The 26,118-nt window shown below is 31.8% G+C and overlaps 1 protein-coding gene across 1 annotated transcript in view; it reads right to left on the reverse strand.

The window, feature by feature from the left end:
• Nucleotides 1-26,118, reverse strand: part of LOC114339742 (nose resistant to fluoxetine protein 6-like) — a 148,876-nt gene that overhangs the window by 82,470 nt on the left and 40,288 nt on the right. Inside the window, exons 4-5 of the mRNA XM_050649023.1 lie at nucleotides 22,726-22,802; nucleotides 12,935-13,128 (exon numbers count right to left, since the gene is read on the reverse strand). Of these exons, the coding sequence (XP_050504980.1) occupies nucleotides 12,935-13,128; nucleotides 22,726-22,802 (271 nt within the window). The remainder of the gene's footprint in view (nucleotides 1-12,934; nucleotides 13,129-22,725; nucleotides 22,803-26,118) is intronic.

The following is a 26,118-nucleotide window of genomic DNA, read 5'->3' on the forward strand; positions in this document are numbered from 1 at the left end:
TCGAAATTCGATTTTATATACAACAATTGATTTTTAATAGACTTTTCTTTAAAAATATTTTGACAGTTATCAATAGCGGTACAAGTCGGATCAAAACTTGAAATAACGCTTTTGATGTCGTCGTAGTGTTCAGATAAAAATATAGCACTTTTAAGCCAAGTTCCCCATCTGGTTAATACTGGTTCTGGTGGTAAAGGAATATCGGGAAGCATCTCCCTATATACCTGTACACGTAGTGGTGCTTTCAGAAATACTTTTTTTACATTATTTATTAAGGTGTTTACATTGGGAAATTCAATTCTAACTTTCTCTGCAACTCTGTTTAGGCCGTGCGCCAAACATGTACAGTGAATTAAATTAGGGAAAAAGATTTTAAGATTGGATGCAGCTTTCATCATATATGAGGCGGCATCACTAAGCATTAATAATATTTTTTCAAATGGTACTTGATCAGGTAAAAAAAAATTTGTTAGGGATTCGTTAACAAATCTAGCTATTGTAGCATAGTTTGTTTTTTCCAAACATTTTACACTAATTAAGTATGAGTTTTTAAAATCGCCAGAGTCGTTAAGAACTCCAACAATTAGATTCGCAATTTGTCGACCCTTTGTATCCGTTGTTTCGTCGACGGAAATCCAAAGATATTCGGCTTTTAACTGATTTTTAATACTCGTCATCACATCTTTGTAACATGCACTGACATATTTTTTCCGAAGAGTTGAAGAACTTGGTATTTGAGCTGGTTTATCTTTAATCTTGCAATAAGTTTTTAAAAAGTTTTGACACGATTTATGTTCTAACTTGTGCAGAGGGATATTGCAGTTCAAAAAAAAATGGCATAAATCCTTTGCAAAGGTTTCTTGCCCAACTGACGTATTCTGAATCTGCAAACTGTTCTGTAGAATCTGCTGGCGAGGTTTATTATCATTTTTTGATAGCTTAGTTTGGTGAAGTGAAGTTTTTATGTGTTGAACTACTTGGAATTTCTTTTGACATGGAATCTGGAATATAATGATAATGATGTTTTAGATGTTTTCGTAAATAGATACCTACATTAAAATGATCAAACTTTTTAAACCTCCCCCAATTTTTTTTTATTTCTCAAAGTGAAATTGAAATCGTCAAACAATAAAGTACAGTCAGTGTACCGTAGTATACAGGGTGGGCCACTCTCAACACCTCGCTCTGTATAAGCCAAACCGTTGCGAACTTTAAAAAACAGTTTTTGAAGAAATGGGACGGTTTGTCATTTTAGAATAGACAGACACATAGATGTGCAAAGAAGTTTGATAAGTTTAAAAATCTATTGAAGTGGAGAACTTACCTTTTTATCACAAATGGTGCAAAACATACTTTCACTGTCGATAACTTTTAGATGATTGTTACTTCCAATCCAACTTCTGAGAAGACTTGATTTTTCCCTTGCTACTTTAGGCATTTTCACAATAATAATAAAATGATTTTTTTACACAGTATAGTCAATAACTTGCAATCACAAAAGTTGAATAATCGGCGATTGATTTAAGACTAACCATTCATAAAATAAAATAATCTATCCTACCCTTAAAATGCTTAAAATTTCGTTTTGGTTGGTTTTCCCAGAATAATTCATAGTTGGCCGACACCAGCAGAAAGTACAGGTAATATTTGTAATGTTATTCAAAATATAATCGGTATTTACTTAGGTAATTTGTAAATTCTGAGAAGTCTATAAATCTTAAATATCCGGATAATGATACCTGCAGCTATAAATAACGCCCATTATGTTTATGGGTACAACAACAAAGGAGCTTAACAGCAAAATATTTACTTTCACATTTTATTTTAATGGATGTTGATGTTACTAATATATACCTTATTTTTAAATGGGGTAGAGTAAATTCCCATCAAAATATGCATTTATATGCTCTTAAATCTCCAAATATGCAAGGCATATGCATTTATGAAAAACATGAGAAATATGCAGCATATATATGCATATGCATTTTGCATATAATCCAGTCTTTAGTGATGTGTGACTTGAGTAGTGATTTGGAATGCCACAATATTACGTTTATAATAACTTTTTTACATCGTAAAATTTAGGACAATTTCTTCTAAAACAAAGTAGATATAATGCCGGGGATTATAAGTAAAATAAACCGGAGCTTTCAGCAAAAATCGCGAATAAAGAAGTTCATAGCTCGTCTTTTTTGCTTCATGCAAGATTTGACAATATTCCCAAAAATAATAAAAATGTTGTTCTTATGAGTACTTTGCATCATGAATCGATGCATCATGCATCACTTTCATCAAATGAAAAAGTCCCAAATTATTTTAGATTACAATTCCAATAAGGAAGCAGTGGATACTCTAGATTAGCTTGTGGGCACGTATACATGTGAGAAGAGATAAATCGCTGGCCAATGATTGTTTTTTATAATCTACTGGACATTTCTGCCTACAACGCGTTCGTGTTATGGGCATCAATAAATATCCAATGGAATACCAATCAATTGGGAAAACGGCGAATTTTTCTTGAGGAATTGGAAAAAAACTAATGAATAGTCATCATTTCCAGAAAAAATATACCAATAATTCAAGGCTCTTACGAACTGGTAAAAAGGACACGAGCAGGAACAAGTAGACAAGATGGAAATGCTAGTGAACCGTCTATTAAATCTAACTCCGCCTGCTAAACGAACACGCTGTAAACTTGCCGTAAAAACGATAACAAGACTAATTATTATGTTGTATTATATCACAAACATATTTGTGAAATCCATTCTTTTTATTACTGTCTCAGTTGTAAACTGAATTAAATTTTTGTAGATATTTGTTACTAGGCTTTTTTGAAAGAAAAAAATGCCTTTTGTTTTTGTTAATTAGGTTTAATTTACATTAACAACATAATTTTGGTTTATTAACCATAATTTCTTGTTAATAAAGTTTTATTTATCACCATTAGCTTATTTTATTTCGATTAAGGAGCGTAAACCATAGTTGGGTCATATTGACCCGAACAGTACATTTGTGTAGTTGACTCGAACGGGACAGCAGGGTTAAATAAAATAAACAATATTTTGATTACAATTGTAACCCATATGTGTTATTATTTTACTCTTTTCTTTCCTATCCCGATTAGGAACCATTAAGAAATACTTAGAAGCCACGTATGTAAGTAATTAATTTTATAAATAGCCCTGAGATTAAAAACATATTGATATGTGATCTGGTAAATTAATTAGATTATTAGTAATGCATTGATTAAATTAAATGACATATAAAATTATCATCTCATATCAATAATCAAGATCACAACAATACGTTGACAGCTGGAAAATGTTTCTTTATTGGTTCCATAGCACACTACTTTTAATGAATTTCATTTACCGGTGACAGTAACAGTTATGTTTTTAAATTTACACGTTTTGTAAGATATCTCGAGATAGAAAAAAGGTATTAACATGCGGTTTTCGCTATTCTGTTGCTAGTTTTGTCTAATTTTGTAATATGGTAATAAAAATGCATGTTTGTATTTAATATTTTCCAAGGAACACTAGATTTCTGAAAAAAATTAATTAACGCCTTCTAGCTGGCATATTACTCAGTAAGTTGGTTCGAAAACATAACTTTTACATTGACGAAAAAGATCTGTCTTCAACAAGACCAAGTTTGTAAAATTTGATTAAGCAGAACCGGACTCACAGCCAGTATTTCATAACAAGGTTCCCACCCACCCCCACCTCTTATTTTCAAAGTTAGACCTAAACTTGTCAAATAAAATATGCGTAGAATTTTATGAAGAATACGACGATCGGATTTCCTGTGCCCCTTCGTTAGTAAAATTTTGTAAAATTTAGATTTTTTAATTTTTGATATTCAATTACGCCCTCTAGCGGTGGTCCCACAATTATGAAAATAATTTCCAGGCTTTTCCTGAGGCAACTTTTGTTATAAAATTGTTTATTTCAAAGCTCTACTATAAACGGTTCCTGAGATATGGCCGAGAGCCATCCTTATTGGGACACCCGGTACAGCTCGGTACGGTACAGGTTATTTCCTTAAGTTGCAAATTAAGCGAAAATAAATAAACTAACTTTTGCGCCCAAAACGAAAATATGCCGGATGTGGGGTTATAGAACTTACAACTGAGAAAGATATTGGTCTTGTGGAGAAAGTAATGTTCTCAGAGGTACATAGCTGTAGAGCTATACGTAACACAGGGCGTTCTGTCCAAAACCTATGCTAGGTAACAGGAACTAGGAAAGCGTAACACGTTGACTGACAGAACGTCTATAGACGTCTAATTTCCATTGATGTAATGTGACACAACGTCTATAGACGTTGCATTTTCCCTATTCTACTTTGCAAAATACATATATAGTGTCCCAACACTTGCTTATACATTTGACACACTGTCCGTCAAAAAAGAATAAAAGCAAGGGAAAGTCGCCAAAAATAATACGGCTAGCCACGATCGTTTACTTGTCCAATCAGCTGGAAAACACCCAACCATTTCTCACCTGCAGCTCAAAAGGCAATTTTTGGAAGCTACAGGTGTAAATTTTTTAGTTGAAACGATAAGAAGAAGAGTTCGTGCCAGAGATTTCCAGGCAGCACAAGATTGGTCGCCTAAATTGATGTCTTCACCACCAAAACTGGAACATTGCAAATTGGCAAATTGTGCTATTTCAGAAGAAGTCAGGATTGGTGTAAAATCAGATGACCCACGAAATCGTGTACGAAGAAGACAAGCAAAAACGAAAACTGTCAAATCTGTTCACAAATATACAAGGGGAAGTGTAATGTTCTGGAGAGGAATTGCGATCCGTAAAACACTCCTTTAATTTTCATCCAATCAACTTTAAGTGCTTACAGGTATGTTGGTAACCTTTTAGTCCAGAAAGCCACTGCGCATCCGCTAGGAAAAATATTCTAATTCTGATTTTTTGCACAATCTTACTCAAAAAGGACTCCTTTTAACAAATTTCCATGTTGCCAGGACCAAAAGGTGGTCAAAAATTTTTTAAAGGTTTTTTTTTTGTTTTTTTCCTAAAATTATTTTTATTGCATGGAAAAAAGTTTTTTTAGGTTTTTTGGATATTTCCAAAGAGAAAAGGTCTTTAGTGACTTTTTCTAAAAATGATAGTTTTTGACATATAAGCGATTAAAAATTGAAAAATTGCGAAATCGGCCATTTTTAACCCTCAAAGACTGTGTGAAAAACTGAAAATTTGAATGTTGCCAAGGCAGGTAGATATTCTTTAAACATCGGTAGATGAAATCCCGAAGAGTTTTTTTGCAATACACTATTCAAAACTCCTTTGTTTTTTAATTGCGAATCAAGCGTGCGCGACACTATTTTCCACCGACAGTATGGTGCAAATGAAAGGAATAAATTCGTTATTTCGAAAATCGACGACTTTAAGGAAAAATCCCGAAACAGGTCGATTTTTATTTTTAAGTTATGATATTGTGGCATATATGGTATACTAGTGACGTCATCCGTCTGGGCGTGCTGACGTAATCGATGATTTTTTTAAATGAGAATATGGGTCGTGTGGTAGCTCGTTTGAAAGGTGCTTCAATTCTCTATCAAGTAATGTAAACGTTTACATAATTTTTTATACAGGGTGTCCTTCTACTTCTTTTTTTGTCAAATAATTTAATTTATTAAAAATTTTTGGACATCCTGTATAAATAATGATGTAAATGTTTATATTACTGAATACACAATTGAAGAACCTTTTAAATGAGCTAGAACACAACCCCTATTCTCATTTAAAAAATCATCGATTACGTCATCACGTCCAGATGGATGACGTCACTAGTATAACATATATGCCACAATATCATAACTTAAAAATAAAAATCGACCTGTTTCGGGATTTTTCCTTAAAGTCGGCGGTTTACGAAATAACGAATTTACTCCTTTCATTTGCACCATATTTTGTCGGTGGAAAATAGTGTCGTGCACGCTTGATTAGCAATTAAAAACAAAGGAGTTTTAAATATTGTATTGCAAAAAACTCTTCGGGATTTCATCAATTGATGTTTAAAGAATATCTACCTACCTTGGCAACATTCAAATTTTCAGCTTTTCACATAGTTTTTGAGGGTTAAAAATGGCCGATTTCGCAATTTTTCAATTTTTAATCGCTTATATGTCAAAAACTATCATTTTTAGAGAAAAGTCACTAAAGAGCTTTTCTCTTTGGAATGATCCAAAAAACCTAAAAAAGCTTTTTTCCGTGCAAAAAAAAATAATTTTAGGAAAAAACAAAAAAAAACGTTTAAAAAATTTTTGACCACTTTTTGGTCCTGGCAACATGCAAATTTGTTAAAAGGAGTCCTTTTTGAGTAAGATTGTGCAAAGAATCCGAATTAGAATATTTTTCCTAGCGGATGCGCAGTGGCTTTCTGGACTATTTAGTTAGGCGCTGGAGAGATGCAACAGGAGAAAATTTAATTTTCATATAATATGATAATGTACCTCCACATACCATTAGAGTGACTAGAGACATCATTGAAGCAGAAGGCATCCCTTGTTTGGGGTGGACTGCTTTCTCACCCGAGCTTAACCCTATAGAGTATTTGTGGGATATGCTTAAAAGAAAAATTAGAGCTCACCGGGATAATCCACAAATCACCACACGGCTAGTATACGCTACTTTTGAAGAATGGATCAACCTACCATAACAAAATGTTGAAATTTTATTAGGAGCGTGCCACACAAACTGAAGCTTGCACAGGCACAGGACTAGAGGTGATAACGTCGGTCTAAATCGCAAATTGCCTAAGTCCATTTTTTGCGAAAATTGTTTTTTGGTTTCATCTAGTAGTAGACGGTAAAAGCTACCGCCTGACAATTCCCACAAGAGCAATTATTATTTTATTTCGCGGCAATTTCGCTAAACGAAAGTTATTTTACTCATAAGACATAGGCAAACTCCACACTTTTTGTCTCTCCTGTAAAATTTTCAATTTGTGACTTAGGCAATTTGCGATTTAGACCGACGGACACTGACTACCAAAAAAATTTAAAAAAAATAAATAAAAACAATTTAAACATTATTGATTTTACATTGAAATTTTTTATTTTATTGACTTTAAAACAACTAGTTTTAATTTGTTTGTTAAATACTTTATTGTTTTATTTAATTGCTACGTATTTGTTATTAAATTGCTTTAAAATAAATTTTGTTTGGCGTTTTGTGTGTTCGTTTTTTTTAATTCGCACGAAATAATAAGAAATATCAGATGATTCCATAATATAAGGTTGGGTGTGTGTATTTATGTAAGTACCTCTTTTGCACAAGTTAGAGAATAGGAAAGAAAACATCAAAAATGCTTTCTGTGTATTTTGTGTAAATTCTGAAAGAGGAAGATCAGCTGTCACAATTGTTTAGTATTAGAATATGTTACGGAATTATTTAATGAGGTCAAAACTTCGTCTCACGTTTCTCATTAGTCGGCGCACACAGTGGAGGCGGTTTCCGCTAGCGGACAACGCTAGCGGGACCCGCTTTTAAACGTTTTCAAAAAGAATGCACGTCTTTAAATGTACACGAACATAGTCAAAGCAGGTCCGCGCGGTCCAACCGCCTCAACCCGCCTGACCGCTTTTGCTAGAATGAGAATTTAGTTTTTTCCGCGCGGTTTTAATGTTTACTGCAATGATAATTTAGTTTATTCTCTCTTTTATAATAAGAATTAATAGTTCTCCATGGATTAATTTTATAAATAATTGTACATTATAATAAACAAAAGTAATAAAGTCAATCTTATTGAAACCGTAATTTTGTGTGACTTAGGTATTTCTAAAACCATTCCAGTATTAACTATTAACTAAATCAGTACTTGAAAAATAAATTTACAACAAAACTACTTACCTCAATGTTATAACAAGCCTTTCTTCCGGAAGGATAGACTGCTTATGTAAATTACACCAGTTTTTAATTAAACGATACTCCTTCTTCTTAAAGTGCCTATCCGTTCCGGATGTTGGCGATCATCATGGCTATCTTGACTTTGTCTACCGCAGCGCGGAACAGTTCAGTGGTAGTGGCATTATACCACTTTTGTAAATTTTGAAGCCAGGAAATGCGTCTTCTTCCCGGTCCAATTTTACCATTTACATACCTTCCCTTGGAGAATCAGTTGGAGAAGGCCGTAACGTTTTTGATTTCTCATTACATGTCCTAGATATTCTAATTTTTTTGTTTTGATGGTTATGAGAAATTCACATTCTTTCCCCATTCTACGCAGGAATTCCACGTTAGTAATTCGGTCAACGCAGGATATACGTAAGATGCTCCTATAACACCACATTTCGAAAGCTTCGAGCCGATTCATAGATGTAAAAGTTAGTGTCCAAGCTTCCATTCCGTAGAGCAGAACTGTGAATATATAGCATTTCAACAGACGGTATTTTGTTTTTAATGATATGTCTCGACTGTTGAAAATGAGTCTCATTCTAAAGTATGCTGCTTTCGTTTTTATTATTCGCTGTTTAATTTCTGAGTAGTCCCATTCGCTATTTAAATTCGTACCCAGATATGTACATTCTCAACTCTTTCGATATTCTGTTGGTTGACTGTAAGTTGAGCGTTTAATATTGTTTTTAACGATACTCCACTTTCTCCAAAATATATTTAAAAGTCTCTTGAGTCATTCTCATATACTGGAAGAATCGTTCATTATCTTTTAATTTTTGAAATAGATGATGATATTCTTCATAAATTAATCTTTCTCGATTAATAGGATGTACATCAGCTCTCTTTCTTTTCAGTTTAGTCAAAACAGAATCTAAAGCAATTATATCGTCATCGGAAGACGACATTTCGCTACAAGTAGTAGACGCAACTGCCAGATTTGAACGATCTCTCTCGCTTTTAACCGTCTTCACTGTGTTACCATACCCGCGCGCGAGAACCGCGCGGTTTGCCCGCTAGCGGAAACCGCTTTCACTATGTGTGCCGCCTTTAGATGCAATAGTCAAGGTATTCAAAACCATAATGCGACCAGCAGTCGCTTATCAGACGAAACGTGGACGCTAGCAAAACATGAAGTAAACATTTTGCTGATATGGAAACGTGAAATCCTTCGAGTAGTATGTACAGGGTGATTGATTATTGGGGTAAAGCTCAGTAGATCCGCTATAGTAATAGATAGCAATAAGAGATACTAACAAAAATTGTAGCTAACTTTAAGCTTCGTATTATAAAATTAGTTAGAATGTTAGAGGGTGTTCGGTAACACAGTGGCAGACTAAATGGGACAACCTATATTTTATTTTATATTCGAAATTCTGTTAACTTCTCCATCACAAAAATATAAAGGTTTGTTATGTTATACAGGGTATTTACAAAGTTATAGCCAATTTTATATGAAAATCGTAACAAGTTCAACTCCCTGTATAAATAAGAATACGCACAACAGGAATGGTTTATTGATGCCATATTTTTTATTTATTGTCAAAATTTTCAAAAATGATTGATATTGCTAATTTTCTTTATATCAAATACAGGGTGAGTCAAAACGGAAGTACATTATTTTCTCAGTAATTTTAAATGGAACACCCTGTATTTTATATCATTATTGGAAAGTACCATTACCGTACTTTAAATTTTTAGATAACATTCTCTATGTCTAAATTTATTAGTTTTCGAGATATTTTCATTTTGCAATGGACCAGTAGCGTGGCCACCCAGATCACCAGAATTTAATAAACTGGACTGATTTTTTTGGGGTTGCGTTAATAATGAAGTTTATAAAATACCTCCAACAACAAGGGATGAGATGAAAAATAGAATACAAAGTGTATTTCGATGTGTTAATTTACAAATGCTTTGCAGTGTAAGTAGCTCGTTCAATGATAGTTTTTAGGCGTGCATAAATATGTTATGAGGTAATTTTGAACACCTTATGTAATTAACCCGGCATTGGTCGCTAGGTAGGTTGTTACGCGAGTGGTCGCGCGTGAGATTTTCTCTCACATATCCAACTTTTGCCTTTCTTTACAAAATTTTACAAAAAAGATAAGGTTTCATCAACCATAAAGCCATTTGCTTTAAAAAAACACGACATTCTTTTGTTTTATTATTATTATCTTTATATAAAATGTGACTATTGATACCTACAATATTTAACATTGAAAAATATATGGTAAGTGACCATCTACAACTAAACCGTGAAACAGAATATAGGATTTTCATATCATTTACCACATCAACGGCGCCTTTTATTACATCATAAAAGGATATTATTTTAGGTTTTAAGGGGAAAAATAAAATTAATTTTTATACATAGTTGGTGACGCCGGTGGTCGCTCGATGAGAGAATCTCTCACATGAAGCGCACTGACTCAACAATATGGTGATATAAGTAAACTGAGTCACTCTCTGAGCGGACGAGTCTAATAGATTGTCGAGGGAGGATAGTTAGGAGACTAGAAGGAACTACAGCGCATATAATTTCCCAGAAAAAAAGTTGTGCGCAATTTTCTGAAACCGTGAGAGAAAATCTCATATAGCGACCACTGGCGGGTTAAGTATTAAAAATATTTTATTAAAAGTAGCTTTTAATTTTTTCAAATATGTTTTCTTTTGTATGTATTACTGATGAATTATTTTTCGTTTTTTATTTGTTAGATTGTTATATTTACATACAAAAGTAGTGTTTAATTGTCTTCACAAAATGTTGTATTTTGTCTTTGTGTGTTTTTTGTGAAAATTTTTTCTAAAAAATTATGTTTCTTTCTTTATTTCTTACATTTACATACAAAAGTAGTTTTTAATTGTTTCAAACATTTTGCATGTTGTGGTTGTATTTTTTTTTTGTAAAATGTATTACTAGTACATTATTTTTCTTTCTTTATCTGCTACGTTGTTACATTGATTACCGGATTGAAAATCAGTAATCGTCAATTGTCAATTCAGGCATGGCTTACTTAAAAGTTGGAAAAATTTAGACACCTAAAATAATTTACTATGAAAAATGAAAATATCTCGAAAATTAATAAATTTAGACATATGGAATGTTATATAAAAATTAAAAATTTTTGTGATTTATGGTATACAGCCAGCTACAGGAAGTTTATTTTCCTCGTGGATTTTATATAAAAATTAAATTATGGTACTGGTGTTTTCCAATAGTGATATAAAATACAGGGGTTTCTATTTAAAATTACTGAGAAAATAATGTACTTGCGTTTTGACTCACCCTCTATCTGATATAAAGAAAATTAGCAATATCAATAATTTTTGAAAATTTTGACAATAAATAAAAAATATGGCAAGAATAAACCATTGCTGTTGTGCCTATTTTTATTTGTACAGGGAGTTGAACTTGTTACGATTTTCATATAAAAATGGGTATAACTTTGTAAAAACCCTGTATAACATAACAAATCTTTATATTTTTGTGATGGAAAAGTTAACAGGATTTCGAATATAAAATAAAATATAGGGTGTTCTATTTAAAAAAACATAAGTTTAGTCTGCCACTCTGTTATCGAAGACCCTGTATAATTCTAGCTAATTTTGTAATGTGAAGCTTAACGTTGGCTACAATTTTTGTTATTAACTTTGTTTGGGAAAGTATGCAACGTATTTTAGTATTTTAGTTTATTAGTTTTTTATAGTTAAGCATATGACTACTTAATTATGTAATAGCCAATACCCTCTTAGTTTTCTTATAATAAATATATACATAGTTTAACTTCATTTTATATAATAGATTTCATAGTTAAATCCTTCTTTGCTACACCACTGGCTGTTCATAAATATTTTCTTGTTGAAAGAGAAAACGCACTCACTTTGACAAAAGTTTGCTTGGCACATGTATCAGGCTAGAAAGTGTTTCAAGGAACCCCATGTGTCGGCCTTTTATGACTTCTAAGTTTTCTTTACCCCTAAAGGGCGGTACCTGAGTCCTGAACCTTGCCAAGGAAAAGGAAGACAAAACTCAAATCAGTACGAATTTACCAGTTGAACGAACTACATCGCTTTAGATGATAAAAGGGCGGCCGTCCACCACGCGTCGACCACGCGGAGATGGGGTCCACTAATGAAGACGCGATCCAACTACATTCATTTTAAAGGTAGGTGCGACATTTTCTCTAACATAGATACAATTTATGAACATATAGCCAGGTCAACTTTTTCACATTTGCGTACAAACACACACATTTATTCATTTTTGCTATACTAAATGCTCATATATATCTTATCTCTACAAATCTAAACAGTCCATTGTCTCTACTACCTAACTAATTAAACCCAGCGACCATTACTCATCAATCAGAAGACATTAGACGCTTCAAACTTTTATTGTTATCTATTACTATAGCGGATCTACTGAGCTTTACCCCACTAATCAATCACCCTGTATGGATCTGCACGCAGAATATTTTGACAAACGAATGAAAGCATAAACACAACAGTGGGTTAGACTGTATGTTGGGAAATGAAAATCTAGTGGGATTATAACAGCCAATAGGCCAAGATGTGTGGGAGATATGATCCGTAGTAAAGACAATTCCCTTATAAAGAATGAGTTTGGGAAGGACCAGAACGTAGAAGGTCAGAACGTTGTCCTAGACAAAGATGTAGCGATGCGACTAGAGAGTGAGTGTGAGAAAATGAAAAATAATGGCACAGAAGCGACAGACATGGAAAAAATTGGTTGACACCGTAAAGTAGTGTTGTAAGACCGCAGATGATGTCCAATTGATAGTTTTTTTTTTCCATTTTTGGAAGAAATTTAATTATTATCGTTATAACATACATAACATAAGCGGGTTAGTCTCTGTCTATGCAGGGTTTAATACAGAGGTAACTATTTCAAATTTACTGTGAGCATCTCTTTAATAAATTTTATTTCTTCTTGTCAAATATTACTTAACCTTTTGATACTTAACTCCCAATTACTAAGTCTTTTGATTCTTTACCTGTATTGAATCTTTTGAATTAAATATATAGGAAGCCATATATTTTACGTATACGTGAAAAGCCATAACCCATACCATACTCATGACTCTAATACCGTCTAAACAGTCTAGAGATGACACTCGATTACTTGTATGAAAGAGATTCTTGCTGTTGGTGTATATGGAAAAAGCTACCACAGCCTTTGCACCATTTTCTGAAACAAAATATTAGTAGTTGAGATCAGTTAGTTGTTTTATTCTGAAGGTTATAATGGATTGCGAAATGGCAATTGTTTAGTAAAACAACATTAAACTGGAGTATTGTTCACTGAAATTATTGCCAATATAGAGAAACTGCGCAGTATTATATTGAAATTGCAGAACTACCCCAGGCTGTGGGTGAAAAAACGTGATATAATTCAGGAATTTTTGAAACCTATCAGGTGTTGTAAAGGACGATGCCAGGAATAACTTCTACTAAAATGTGACCAAAAATATTGTGAGCTTTTTTTTTATTGCGATTTTCAAATTTGTTAAATTTGCAATTTTTAAAGATTTTTAATTTTGCAGCTAAAGATATTGATTTTAGAGAAAAAGTTTTAATTAGAAAGTTGTAGTAAATTAAAAAACCTAAAATTTGAGCTTTGGTAAGTTTAATTTCGTTTATTGGTTATTGCAAAACAGCCTGCGAAATGTCCAAAATGGCCGTTTTTTACAATTGCGTTGTTTATTGTACAAATATTTTTTTTATTTTTTAAAGCTTTAAAATGAAAATCTTTCAATTCCAAACATAAAAAATATTGTAAGGCCGGATTAACGAATTGGTTGCTTAGATATTATAAATTGTTTATCCCAAGAGGTCAAATGTCGAAGGCTATAACTTTTTGAAAAAAAAATCTTAGAGAGTCGGTGAAACATCCAATCTCCTTCTAAAGAGTTATATTTTCATATTATGATGTAAATAAATGAGTAGAATACTTTTAAACCTCTAATTTTAGGGTTTGAAAATAAGGGGGCATATTTCGTTAAAAACATTTAGAGCTGAAGCGGCCCTGTACATCCTATGAGTTTTTAACTTACAGATTATTGTTGCTGAATACGAAGCGAAGGTTTATAAAAACTAAAAAATTTCTACGACCAACTGAAGCCGAGCTAAATGTTGGGTTTGAAAATAAGGGGGCAAATTCGTTATAAACATTTAGAGCTGAAGCGGCCCGGTACATCCTATGAGTTTCTAACTTATAGATTATGGTTGCTGAAGACAAACGAAGATTCATAAAAAAATAAAAAAAATTTACAACCAACTGAAGCCGAGATAATTGTTTCTATTTTCTTAAATCGTAGTGCCTTTATTTATAACAATTAAGAAATTATTTTACAGTCATTGACTAAAGAAAGACTTATATTATCTTAAAATTAAAATTATTATAAAATATAGTTACATTTAATTATTAAAAATTATTTTTAAATTCGGTGCTTTTGCGAGCGGCCGAATTTTGCAAATCGCCCGGCTCGCTTCAAATCCGCGCGCTCGGAAAATTTTTACGTAACTTGTATTACATTTTGACCGAAAACAATTTAATAATATTACCATTATAATATACAGTCTATTTACCACTGTATTTATTTTTCTTAATAAACTTTTATATGTGAAATCTTATTTCTGAAGAAATAATATTACAAAAATGATACATATTTATATAATAATATGAAATATAACTATATTTTTAATTTTTTCATTGTTATATAAATATAATAATGATAATGTTACTTCTTATTATACAATATAAAACTTTTTCTTCTTGTAGTGACTATCCGTTTTGGATGTTGGCGACCATCATGGCAATTTGGAAAACCCCATTTGGAAACTGAGAACCAGGCAGGCGAAGGATTGATTACCTTGCTAGAAAATTTAGGTACGTCGTTCAACACAACAACTACAAATCTTTTTAGACCAGCAGTACCGATTTAGTGTGCAAGTACAGATTGCCATGATGGTCGCCAACATCCAAAACTGAGAGTCACTACAAGAAGAAAAAGTTTTATATTGTATAGTAAGAGGTAACATTATTATTATTGTATTTATATAACAATAAAAAAATTAAAAATATAGTTATATATTTCATATAATATTATGTATCATTTTTGTAATATTATTTCTTCAGAAATGAGATTTCACATATAAAAGTTTATCAAGAAAATCAAATACAGTGGTAAATAGACTGTATATTATAATGGTAATATTATTAAATTGTTTTCGGTCAAAATTTAATACAAGTTACGTAAAAATTTTCCGAGCGCGCGGATTTGAAGCGAGCCGGGCGATTTGCAAAATTCGGCCGCTCGCAAAAGCACCGATTTTAAAAATAATTTTTAATAATTAAATTTAACTATATTTTATAATAATTTTTATTTTAAGATAATATAAGTCTTTCTTTAGTCAATGACTGTAAAATAATTTCTTAATAGTTATAAATAAAGGCACTACGATTTGAAAAAGAAACAATTATCTCGGCTTCAGTTGGCTGTAGAAAATTTTTATTTTTTTTATAAATCTTCGTTTCGTCTTCAGCAACAATGATCTGTAAGTTAGAAACTCATAGGATGTACAGGGCCGCTTCAGCCCTAAATGTTTATAACGAAATTTGCCCCCTTATTTTCAATCCCAACATTTAGCTCGGCTTCAGTTGGTCGTAGAAATTTTTTATTTTTTTATAAATCTTCGTTTCGTCTTCAGCAATAATAGTCTGTAAGTTAAAAACTCATTAGGTGTACAGGGCAGCTTCAGCTCTAAATGTTTATAACGAAATTTGCGCCCTTATTTTCAAACCCAAAAATTAGAGGTTTAAAAATGTTTTACGCATTTATTTTCATCAGAATATGAAAATATAACTCTTTAGAAGGAGATTGGATCTTTCACCAACTATCTACGATTTTTTTTTCCAAAAGTTATAGCCTTCGACATTTGACCTCTTGGGATAAACAATTTATAATATCTAAGCAACAAATTCGTTAATCCGGCCTTACAATTTTTTTTATGTTTGGAATTGAATAATCTTCATTTTAAAGCTTTAAAAAATAAAAAAAAATTATTTGTACAATAAATAACGCAATTGAAAAAACGGCCATTTTAGACGTTTCGCAGGTTGTTTTGCAATAACCAATAAACGAAATTAAACTTAGCATAGCTTAAGTGGTAGGTTTTTTAATTTACTACAAGTTTCTCTTAAAAAGTTTTTCTCTAGAACCAATATCCTAAGCTGCAAAATTAAAAATCTTTAAAAATTGGAAATTTAACAAATGAAAATTGCAATAAAAAAAAGCTCACAATATTTTAGGTCACATTTTAGTAGAAGTAATTCCCTGCATCGTCCTTTACAACACCTAATAGGTTTCAAAAATTCCTGAATTATATCCTGAAATCGACCTATTTTTCACCCACAGCCTGGAGTAAACATGGTCATTATTGCAGGGTAAGAAAATAGTCAAGAATAAAACGATTGATTTAAATTGATGAGCGAAATGGTGACTGGTAAATTGCCGTTTTAAAAATGGCCATAAATGCAAAAAAATGGCAATAAAACTATTGTCCAGCAAATATGAAATGGAAGAAGAGACTGCCATTCAGAACCTAGTGTTCTAAGTGATAAGAGGCGGGAATTCATTGATCAACTGATGACTGAAACTGAAGAATTTAATATTAGAGTTCAATGAAATAACAAGGTATAGTACGAAGGTCTTCGACTAGGTGCCAAAGATTAACAAGTCTCGCCTGAACTAAGAAGAATGAGAATAAGAACTCACAGTCAGTTGTAGGCTCCTTAATAACACCACTAATCAGTAGTCAGCCAATCCCGATCACTGCTACACCTCCATCAGTTCTTTCCAGTGCCACTTACACTGTACTGCTTGTAACCAGTTTCCCTCTACGCTTCTTACGTCGTCAGTCCATCTAGTCGAAGGTCGTCCTTGGCTTCTCTAATACTTTCTTCTCCTTCATTTCATAATTCGTTTTCTCCACGGTCCATCTTGTCCTTGGCTAAGTACCCTGCCCAACTCCACTTAAGCGTATTGTTTCTTTCGATGACGTCTTGATCATTGCCTAACTTGTTGGTTTGTTACGTGGGCTCGAACGCTAGCCTCCAGAATTGCACGCTACATGGCTTTTTGTGTAACTGTGAGTTTATTTTCCGATATTTTGCCAAACCTTTCATCTTAGATACATAGGAATACTCCAGGGTATTAAGCTAGAAATAGACCATGTTCGGGATACTCAAAGATCCAGGTAGCTGACTACTTTTTTAGTTATTGTAGACCTATAATAAGAAAGCCTACTTGTTTCTTGCCTAGAGTTCGCGTCCGTTTTTTAACTATTAACAATTTAGTGCAGAAATCGCGATTTTTCGAATTTTTGCACCCCATTTAAAAGCTAAATAGTTGACATAAAATTACAAACTTTAACTTTTTAAAACATTAAAAAACCTTCAAAATGCCGATTTTGAAAGTTAAAAATTTAATTTGTTGCTGCGCAAGCTGCAAAATAAATGAAAATCGTAATTTGTTATTAACTTTTACTAAAACTACCCTAAAATTTTAGTGTTATTTACCACCCAAAGTTGGGTATTGGGGTACTTAACAAACCCCTTAAAATTTGACACCGATCCATTAGTTATTTTAAGAGTTATTTAAATTGTTTATCCCAGAGACCTTTATTTTGCAATAACATAAGACAGAAAATAAAGAAGATAGGGCAATTCTGCGTATGCCAAATACAAGTAGAAAACTGATGCTATCAAAATGTACTAAAAAAAGGAAATTACCTAATATAGTCAAAAATCCTAATGCCAAATTTGTGAAATTTTGTGGTTTATAAACATTTAGAATAACTTTGAAAATATTGTCCGTAGAAAAAATCATTATAAATAAATATTAAAAAAGCTGGTATTTTACACGAATTTTTATAAATGTAGTCCTGTTAAATGGAGGGGGAGCTGGGAGCCGACAAATGCACGAGTTCAAAAACTAAAAAAGGCAACTTAAAACTACTACCATTTTCTATATCTCGGGATCTACTGAATATATTTTGATCGTTCTTTTTTTAATTTGTATGTAATTTTTCTGTACATTACAAATATGCAATTTGTCTAGACATTTATTAATTAATAAACAGTCTAATTTGTTTAAACAATTTTTAATAAATAATTTTTCCCAAAAATCCATGATTTTGATCATACTATCGTTATTGATCATATAAAAAGTTAAGGTATACTTTAATAAATAAATTATAATATTCAATAAATAATTATCTAATAAAAATCATTTATTTTTTAAAGTGTACTCTAACTTTTTCTATGATCGTTAAATGATATTATGATTAAAAAAATAAATTTTTGTAAAAAAACATTTTTTCAAGAATTGTTTAAACAAATTAGACTGTTTATTAATTAATAAATTTATCAACAAATTGCATATTTGTAGTGTACGTAGAAATTACATACAAATTAAAAAAAGAAAGATCAAAATCCATTGAGTTGTTCCGGAGATACAGAAAACTATATTCGTTTGAAATTTCTTTTTCGGTATTTTAACTCGGTGGATTTAAAGGTTCCCCCTAGTAATCGTTTGAACTACATTTTTGAAAAATCGTAGAGGGTGGTGTGAAGGTACAATGTTTGAACAAATTTTTTAAGAAAAAATACAAATCCCATTCTTTAAAATGGCATTAATGAGATTCCTTAATTATTATAAACAAATTAGCTGTGAGTTAAAAAAAACATATGGCTAACTTTGTCCCAAATAAACCCAGGCTAGATGTTTTTATTTGAAAATTCGTGTCAAAATATTATCTTTTCGAACATTTAAAAAGATTGTTTCTACGGACAACATTTTTAAAGTTATTCTAAATGTTTATAAACTACAAAATTTCAAAAATTTGGAATTAGGATTTTTGACTATATTAATTATTTTTTTAATACATTTTGATAATAACCCTCTTATACTTTCATTTGGCATACTCATAAATTGCACTATCTTCATTATTTTCTGTCTTATCTTATTGCAAAATAAAGGTCTCTGGGATAATCAAATAGAATAACTCTTAAACTAATTAATGGATCGGTCTCAAATTTTGAAGATTTGTTAAGTAAGTAATGCCCAACTTTGGGTGAAAAACTAAAGTTCTAAGGTAGTTTTAGTAATAGTATATTAAGTATGGAGAACGGTAAGGGTTTTATACCGATCGAAGACAATTGTTTGGAGCAGGAGCGGAGCGACGACTCCAATTATTGTCTGAGATCGGTTACCCTTAACGTTCGACATGCTTATAACGTTTTTTGCACGATTGATACCATTATAAATTATAAAATTAAACATTTTCGTCATATTGACTAGTTTCATTCATTTTATCAAGATAGATACTTTGGTTGTAAGGTAGTAACTAGGGTGCATAACAACAATGGAGAATTGAGTTTTTATTTGGTTGTCAATAATTTTAAGTACAATTTTGATTATTATAAATTAAAATATGAGCGAAAGTGAATTTTAAGAAATTGAACGGACTTGGGAAGAAGGGTGTTCCGCAATTATTCCCGAAAAATCCAAAATCCGTTATCAAAATACCTACCAAAGTTTTAAAAAATGGTGCAAAGGCAAGAATTTAAGAATAGAAGAAAAGACTCTATTGGCATATTTCGTTCATCGACAGTGGCAGAAAGCTATGTAGAAGATTCTCTTCAAAATAAAATAGATTTTGCCGAAAAAATATTGTGCAATACTAGTAATACTACTAGTGTTTACGATTCTGCAGGGAGTTTCTGTTAGAAGTGAAACCACAGCCCAAACAAGTGGGATTTCATTAAATAATTTAACAAATTGTACCATAAGTTTCAATATTAATAAATAATTCGTTAGTTTTCTTTATTCTTTCAAAAAATAAATTAAAATTAAGAGATATTTTAACTCGAGGGTAAGTGAATTACTTACCGTCGAGTTGGAGTACTTACCGTCGAGTTGGATTACTTACCGTCGAGTTGCTAGTAAATGTCACCTACTGACGTAAAATCTGTCACGGTAAACAGTAAAAAATGATCAGTCGTGCAAAAAAGTTATTAACAAATAAAAATTTTCACTTATTTTGCAGTTTGTGTAGTAACAAATTAACTTTTTAACTTTCAAAAATCGGCATTTTGAGAGTTTTTCAATGTTCTAAGAAACTAAAGTTCTAGGTAGGTTTTCTTCCTATAGGCCTACAATAACTAAAAAAGTAGTCAGCTACCTGGATCTTTGAGTGTCCCGAGAAAATCCTTATTACACTGGACTAGAATTGCACTTTTAGAACATGGCTTACACCACTTACGCCATTCTACTTTGTTTCAAGTTAATAACGACATATGGGCCTTAGAAGATCAGTGTTGCCAAAACTCTCTGCACGGGTGGCTACTCGACTGCCGATATACGATTCATTCTAATCAGTACGGCTTGGCATAGGCGCGCTTCTATCGTCCATAAAAAATATACTGCTCTTTCCAAACAACGTCCCGTTAAACAACGGTATTTTAGATATGATTTAGACCCTTCTAAATATATACATTTAAAGACCTTTTAACACAGCTTCTTTATTTGACAAATACTACTGTCAAATAATTTTAGATCTGTTTAAAATGATAATATTTTAAAGAAGTGTGTACATTTAACCCGGGAAGAGTCGCACTCTTTTCTGTTACGTAATCGGTCGCGCGTTAGATTTTATCTAACCATATGAATTTAAATACGAATTTACAACAATTTTTTATTTTATAGTATTTTTATTTACTTGTTATGTTAAACATATACTCAGTCGATCAGATAGCTCAGTGCGACTAGCGGCTGACCCACACTTCACTTCGCCTTGAGGTATGTGAGTTCAAGCCCAAACTTGTAGTTCGGAAAAACAAAAAGGCTAACGCGCCAGTATAAAATTCTAAATATGAATCTGGCGCTTAGACTGGAATATACGGGCATCTGGTCGACCTATGAGGGAGCAGTACGGCAAGGGATAAGGGCTTGCGGCTCGGTGATACTTCCCCATAGGTCCCTACCGTAGGGCGTTGACGCCTAAGAACGGTGTAATACATGTTAGACATATTATTTATAACAATTATTGAAGCTAATTGGTTCTCAACAAAGTCATAAATTTCACAAAAAGGAGAAGAAGAAGAAAAAAATACCTACACCCTTCCTCGAGGCACTTATGAGTGGAAAGTTATGTCGCCAAATTTTTCGTCAATTTATCACGAAAAAAGATAAAATGTTAGATTTTTTCTAACGGCGCGACTGCTCCCGGGTTAACAAGTGTATTATACAGGGTGTTTCATTAATAATTGTCCGTATAGTAACTGGAGAAACTTTAGCATAAAATATGAAGATTTAACCTAAAACACTTAAATAAAATGTGTTTCATTACTGAGTTACAGGGTGTTTTATCTAAAAATTTAAAAACTATTTTTGGCCAGAATTTTAAAACTATTTGACGTATCCTTTTCATACTGGTCAAGAAGTATAGGTACTATACAAACTTATAAATTATGTTAAACAAACGTTTCTGGCTATTACCAGAGGCGTACGACGTGGGAAAGTGAACGGTTGACCCTTTCCAAATTCTACGCCACTGGCGGAATTGCTATTTTAGTTCAATTTTTGGATTCTCCAATACTTTCTTTAAAAATAATATACCCTTCATTCGTAACGATAAAGTTATCAATTTTCGAGATATCTGAAGTTAAAAATGAAACGACACGGTTATTTTGATTAATGTATTGTGTCGCTTCATTTTTAATTTCAAATATCTCGAAAACTAATCATTTTATCGTTACGAATGAAGAGTATATTATTTACTTAAAAAGTATTGGAAAATCAAAAAATTACACTAAAATAGCAATTTCGTCAGTGGTGTAGAATTTGGGAAGGGTCAACCAGCCACTATCCCCTATCGTACGCCTCTGGTAGTAGCTAGAAACGTTTATTTATCGTAATTTAGTAGGGTGTACAGTACCTACACTTTATGCCAAGTATGATAAGGATACGCCAAATAGTTTTAAAGTACTGGGTACAAATAATTTTTAAATTTTAATCATATCGCAAATTAATCAAAATAACTGTGCCGTTTCATATTTAACTTCAAATATCTCGAAAATTAATGACTTTATCGTTACCAATGAAGAGTATATTATGTACGTAGAAAGTATTGGAGAATTTAAAAATGGCACTAAAATAGTAATTCCTCCAGTGGCGTAGAATTTGAAAAGTGTCAACCAGTCACTATCCCCTGTCGTACGCCTCTGGTAGTAGCTATACACATTTGTTTATCATAATTTAGTAGGGTGTATAGTAGTCGCACTTTTTGCCAAGTATGAAAAGGATACGTCGAATAGTTTTAAAATGCTGAGCAAAAATAATTTTTAAATTTTTAGACAAAACACCCTGTAACTCAGTAAGGAACCACATTTTATTTAAGCGTTTTAGGTTAAATCTTCGTATTTTGTGCTAAGGTTTCTCCAGTTACTATATGGACAATTATTAATGAAACACCCTGTATAAATATATTTCATATATTCAAGGAACATGAATATTGTACTATATGTACAAGATGCAATAAATTTAATTATCACAGTGACCTAATAGGGATTTTCAACAATTTTCATTTGTTTCGAGCTTCTGTCATATGTTGTATAATCTGTGTACTCATAATATTAATATACGACATATGACAGAAGCTCGAAAAAAATGAGAATCGTTGAAAAGCACTATTAAAATAATAAATAATATTATGTTCTTACTTTGCATGTAGTTCTGACAATAAAAATCGTATATTGTTGCAAGAATTACAATTGAGCTAATACCGGCCAATATATATCTGAAACAAAACATAAAATTAAAATCAGCTTCAAGCATATTAGTTCCGTCAATCAAAGGAAATTTCATTATTAAGTACATGTATAAAATATAAAAGGACTACATTCTATAAATAAAAAAGGAACAAGAAACTATGAGGTGTCCCATCGGATTGCATCGTTTATGCGATAGCCAGCGGTAGTCAAACAAACGAATTCATTTTAAAACATCGCGACGTTATATTGAAATTTACACTGGTTAATTACAAATCAGAGATCTCATTTCGGTGCTGTTGAACAATTGAATTAAACATGAAACATCACGATGTTGTCTTGAAATTTAAACTGGTTAATTGCAAATTAAGATTCGAACATACTGCATCGAAAGTCCCTATGTTCTGAAAAAAGATTTCCGATACTGTTAGTCGAGGAAATGAAGCTGAAAAAATGGCAAAACCTCGCAATTTTTTCGTCCAGCATCGATTTGTACAAAAATTTGGGATTAGGCACATTTCACCCTCTAGTTCATTTTCTATATTGAGCCGTTGTACGCTTTTGGTTTTTTAAGGGTGAAAATTACCCCAAATTGTAAAAAATTATAAAGTAACATTTTAAACTTTAATATTGTCAATATTTGGTTCTTATTAGTTACATAATTATTGTTTTGTGCTTTAAAATATACTATCATAGTATATCAACCCTTAAAACCACCCTTGTTGGAGCTATATATAAAAAATTTACTTATCCTAAAAGAATAATTTCGGTTTGCATCGATTTACAAAAACATTTGGGATTAGGATCATCTTACACTGTACTTCATATTCTATAACATGCTTAAGGGCGTTGATTATTTTTAGGGGTGTAAACTACCCCTTATTGTCAAAAATTATATAAAAACATTGTAAACATTAATATGGGTAAAATTTGGTTTTTATTGGTTAAATAATTACCTTTATGCCCTGAAAAACCACCCTTAATAACAGTATAGTTTTTATGAGTAGATATTTTAATAGATCTATACAGAAAAAAGTAGAATTAAAGAATTACAAAAACATTTATTTACAGAAAAATACGAATTTACAAATATGTACAAATACAAATACAAATAGTTTTTTAGTCATCTTCCAGTATACGAACCGGTTCTGTGTTATTATACATACATTGAAAATTATCCATAAGCGGACTATCCGAATTTTTAGAAAAAAAAATCGTTTTATAAACATAGCTCCTTCATTTTTGGCGATAAAAAGTTTATTCACAAATGACTTTGTAGGATTTTTGAAGAGTAATAAGACTTTGTTAACTAATTTTCGTAAGATTCCTTAGTTTTTAATTAGGGTGGGTTTAAAGGGCTCGAATAAGGGGGTGTTTTCCCGTAAATAGAGGATTTAAACAGCTATATCTCACTAACTGTTCCATATAATGAAAATCTATGCACAATGTAATTTTAAATGTTAAAAAAGCTACAATTTAGTAATCTATAATTTTTTTCGGATCTCCAGTATTTTCGGAGATATTTTGAAGTAAATGGTGAAAAATGGGAAATTTCAAAAAAATTATTTTTTTTAAACTCCAATTTTTCTAAAATTAGGCCTTTTAAATAGGTCAATAACCTTGGATGTATTGATAATACAAATATAAAAGGAATTACAGAATGGTGAAGACCAACTTTTAATATGAGGGTAGTTAGGGGATTGTTTTCACTATTTTTTTCATAGAGAAAAGCAGGTACCGACCTTTTTTTGATCATAAGTCACCTAATTTTCAGGCTAGAAACTTCTTATTTTTATTTTTTGAGAGACCTAACTGTAGCCTTGAAAAAAGATTATTTAAGTTTTCCTCGAAAAATGCAAAGTTTTTCCGTTATTTTACTTTGAATATTTCAAATTATGCATTTGACGAAAAAAGCTAACTTTTAACATGCCGTATCTTGGTTTGTGTTGGTCTTAAAGATATTAGAGAAAAAGAATTTGATTTGTGTTACTAAAAGGTACAATTTTGATATCTACAGTTTTTTTGATTAAATGCACGTTTTTCGAGGTATTCTCAAAAAACCCTCTAAAAAAGTCGATTTTTTCATCGAAAAACTGTTATTTTCAAGCGCGAATAACTCGAAAAATATTAGTTTTACGAAGAAAAATTACCTTTTACATCGATTCACATAGTTAAAATGTAATAAAAAATTCCCGCCCCCGAGATGGGGTGGCAACCACCCCCAAGGTTTTAGCGTACAGCGGCATGATATAGAAAATGATCCTTGGACTGTTCCCTACCTTCTGTGAAAATTTCAAGTAAATCCATGCTGGACGAAAAAATTGCGAGCCAAAATGCTTCATTTCCTCGACTATGTATTATATTGGTTTCAAAGGTAAAAATATATTTTTCTACGGCCGTGCATAAACAGCCACTTTTCCGCACGCATTTTGTTTCCGAACGTTGCACTTTCCCGCACTAGTGCGGGAAAGTAAGTAGAATACCTTGTAATGTGGCATTATACTATATTATAATATATGCAATAAACTAATATTTAGATATTATTTACTAATTTATTTCAAATTTATCTTATTGTGTTCATGTTTTAATGAAATTAACGCGAAAATTCTTTGAAATAGAATTATTTTGACATAATATTCATAAGTCAAATCAGTGGACAATCACAATGGTTTTGAATATCGTCGTCATAGTAACCCATTATATTGAAAGTTTTATTTTGACAACCTTGTCAAACAACGTATGCATTTGTGTGTTTTCGCTGCAATTTTTAAACAATTACATGGATTCATCGGACGAAGAGATCCCGGAAGCTGTCTTGATAGCCGCCGCGGAAGCAAATTTAAATTTGTTGCCTGCCAAATCCAAAGAGAGGTATCAAAAACAATTTGTCCATTTTGTAAACTGGTGCGAATCCATGAAATATTAAATATTAAAAGTAAGGCGCTATAAAGAGGAAGTATGTTTGGCATACTTTTTAGAATTGAGCAAAGCGCTTAAATCAAACACACTTTGGTCACGCTATTCCATGATTAAAAGTTTAATGAAAATAAAGCAAAATATTGATATAAGTAAGTATTATAAACTAACAACTTTTTTATTAAAACAAAATATTGGTTTTCGAACACAAAAAGCAAAAATTTTTAGTAAAGAAGATATAGCCAAATTTATGTTAGACGCACCAAACGAGATATATCTTATGATAAAAGTAGTTACCATTTTTGATTTATCTGGGGCTTGTCATAGAGCCGAACTTACGAAAATCACTCTCGACGATATTGAAGACAAAGGAAATCTAATAATCGTCAAAATTGCGGACTCGAAAACCAACTCTGCGAGATCATTTGT

The sequence above is a fragment of the Diabrotica virgifera genome, chromosome 4, assembly GCF_917563875.1.
Source record: "Diabrotica virgifera virgifera chromosome 4, PGI_DIABVI_V3a".
In the NCBI taxonomy this organism is placed as follows: Eukaryota; Metazoa; Arthropoda; class Insecta; order Coleoptera; family Chrysomelidae; genus Diabrotica; species Diabrotica virgifera.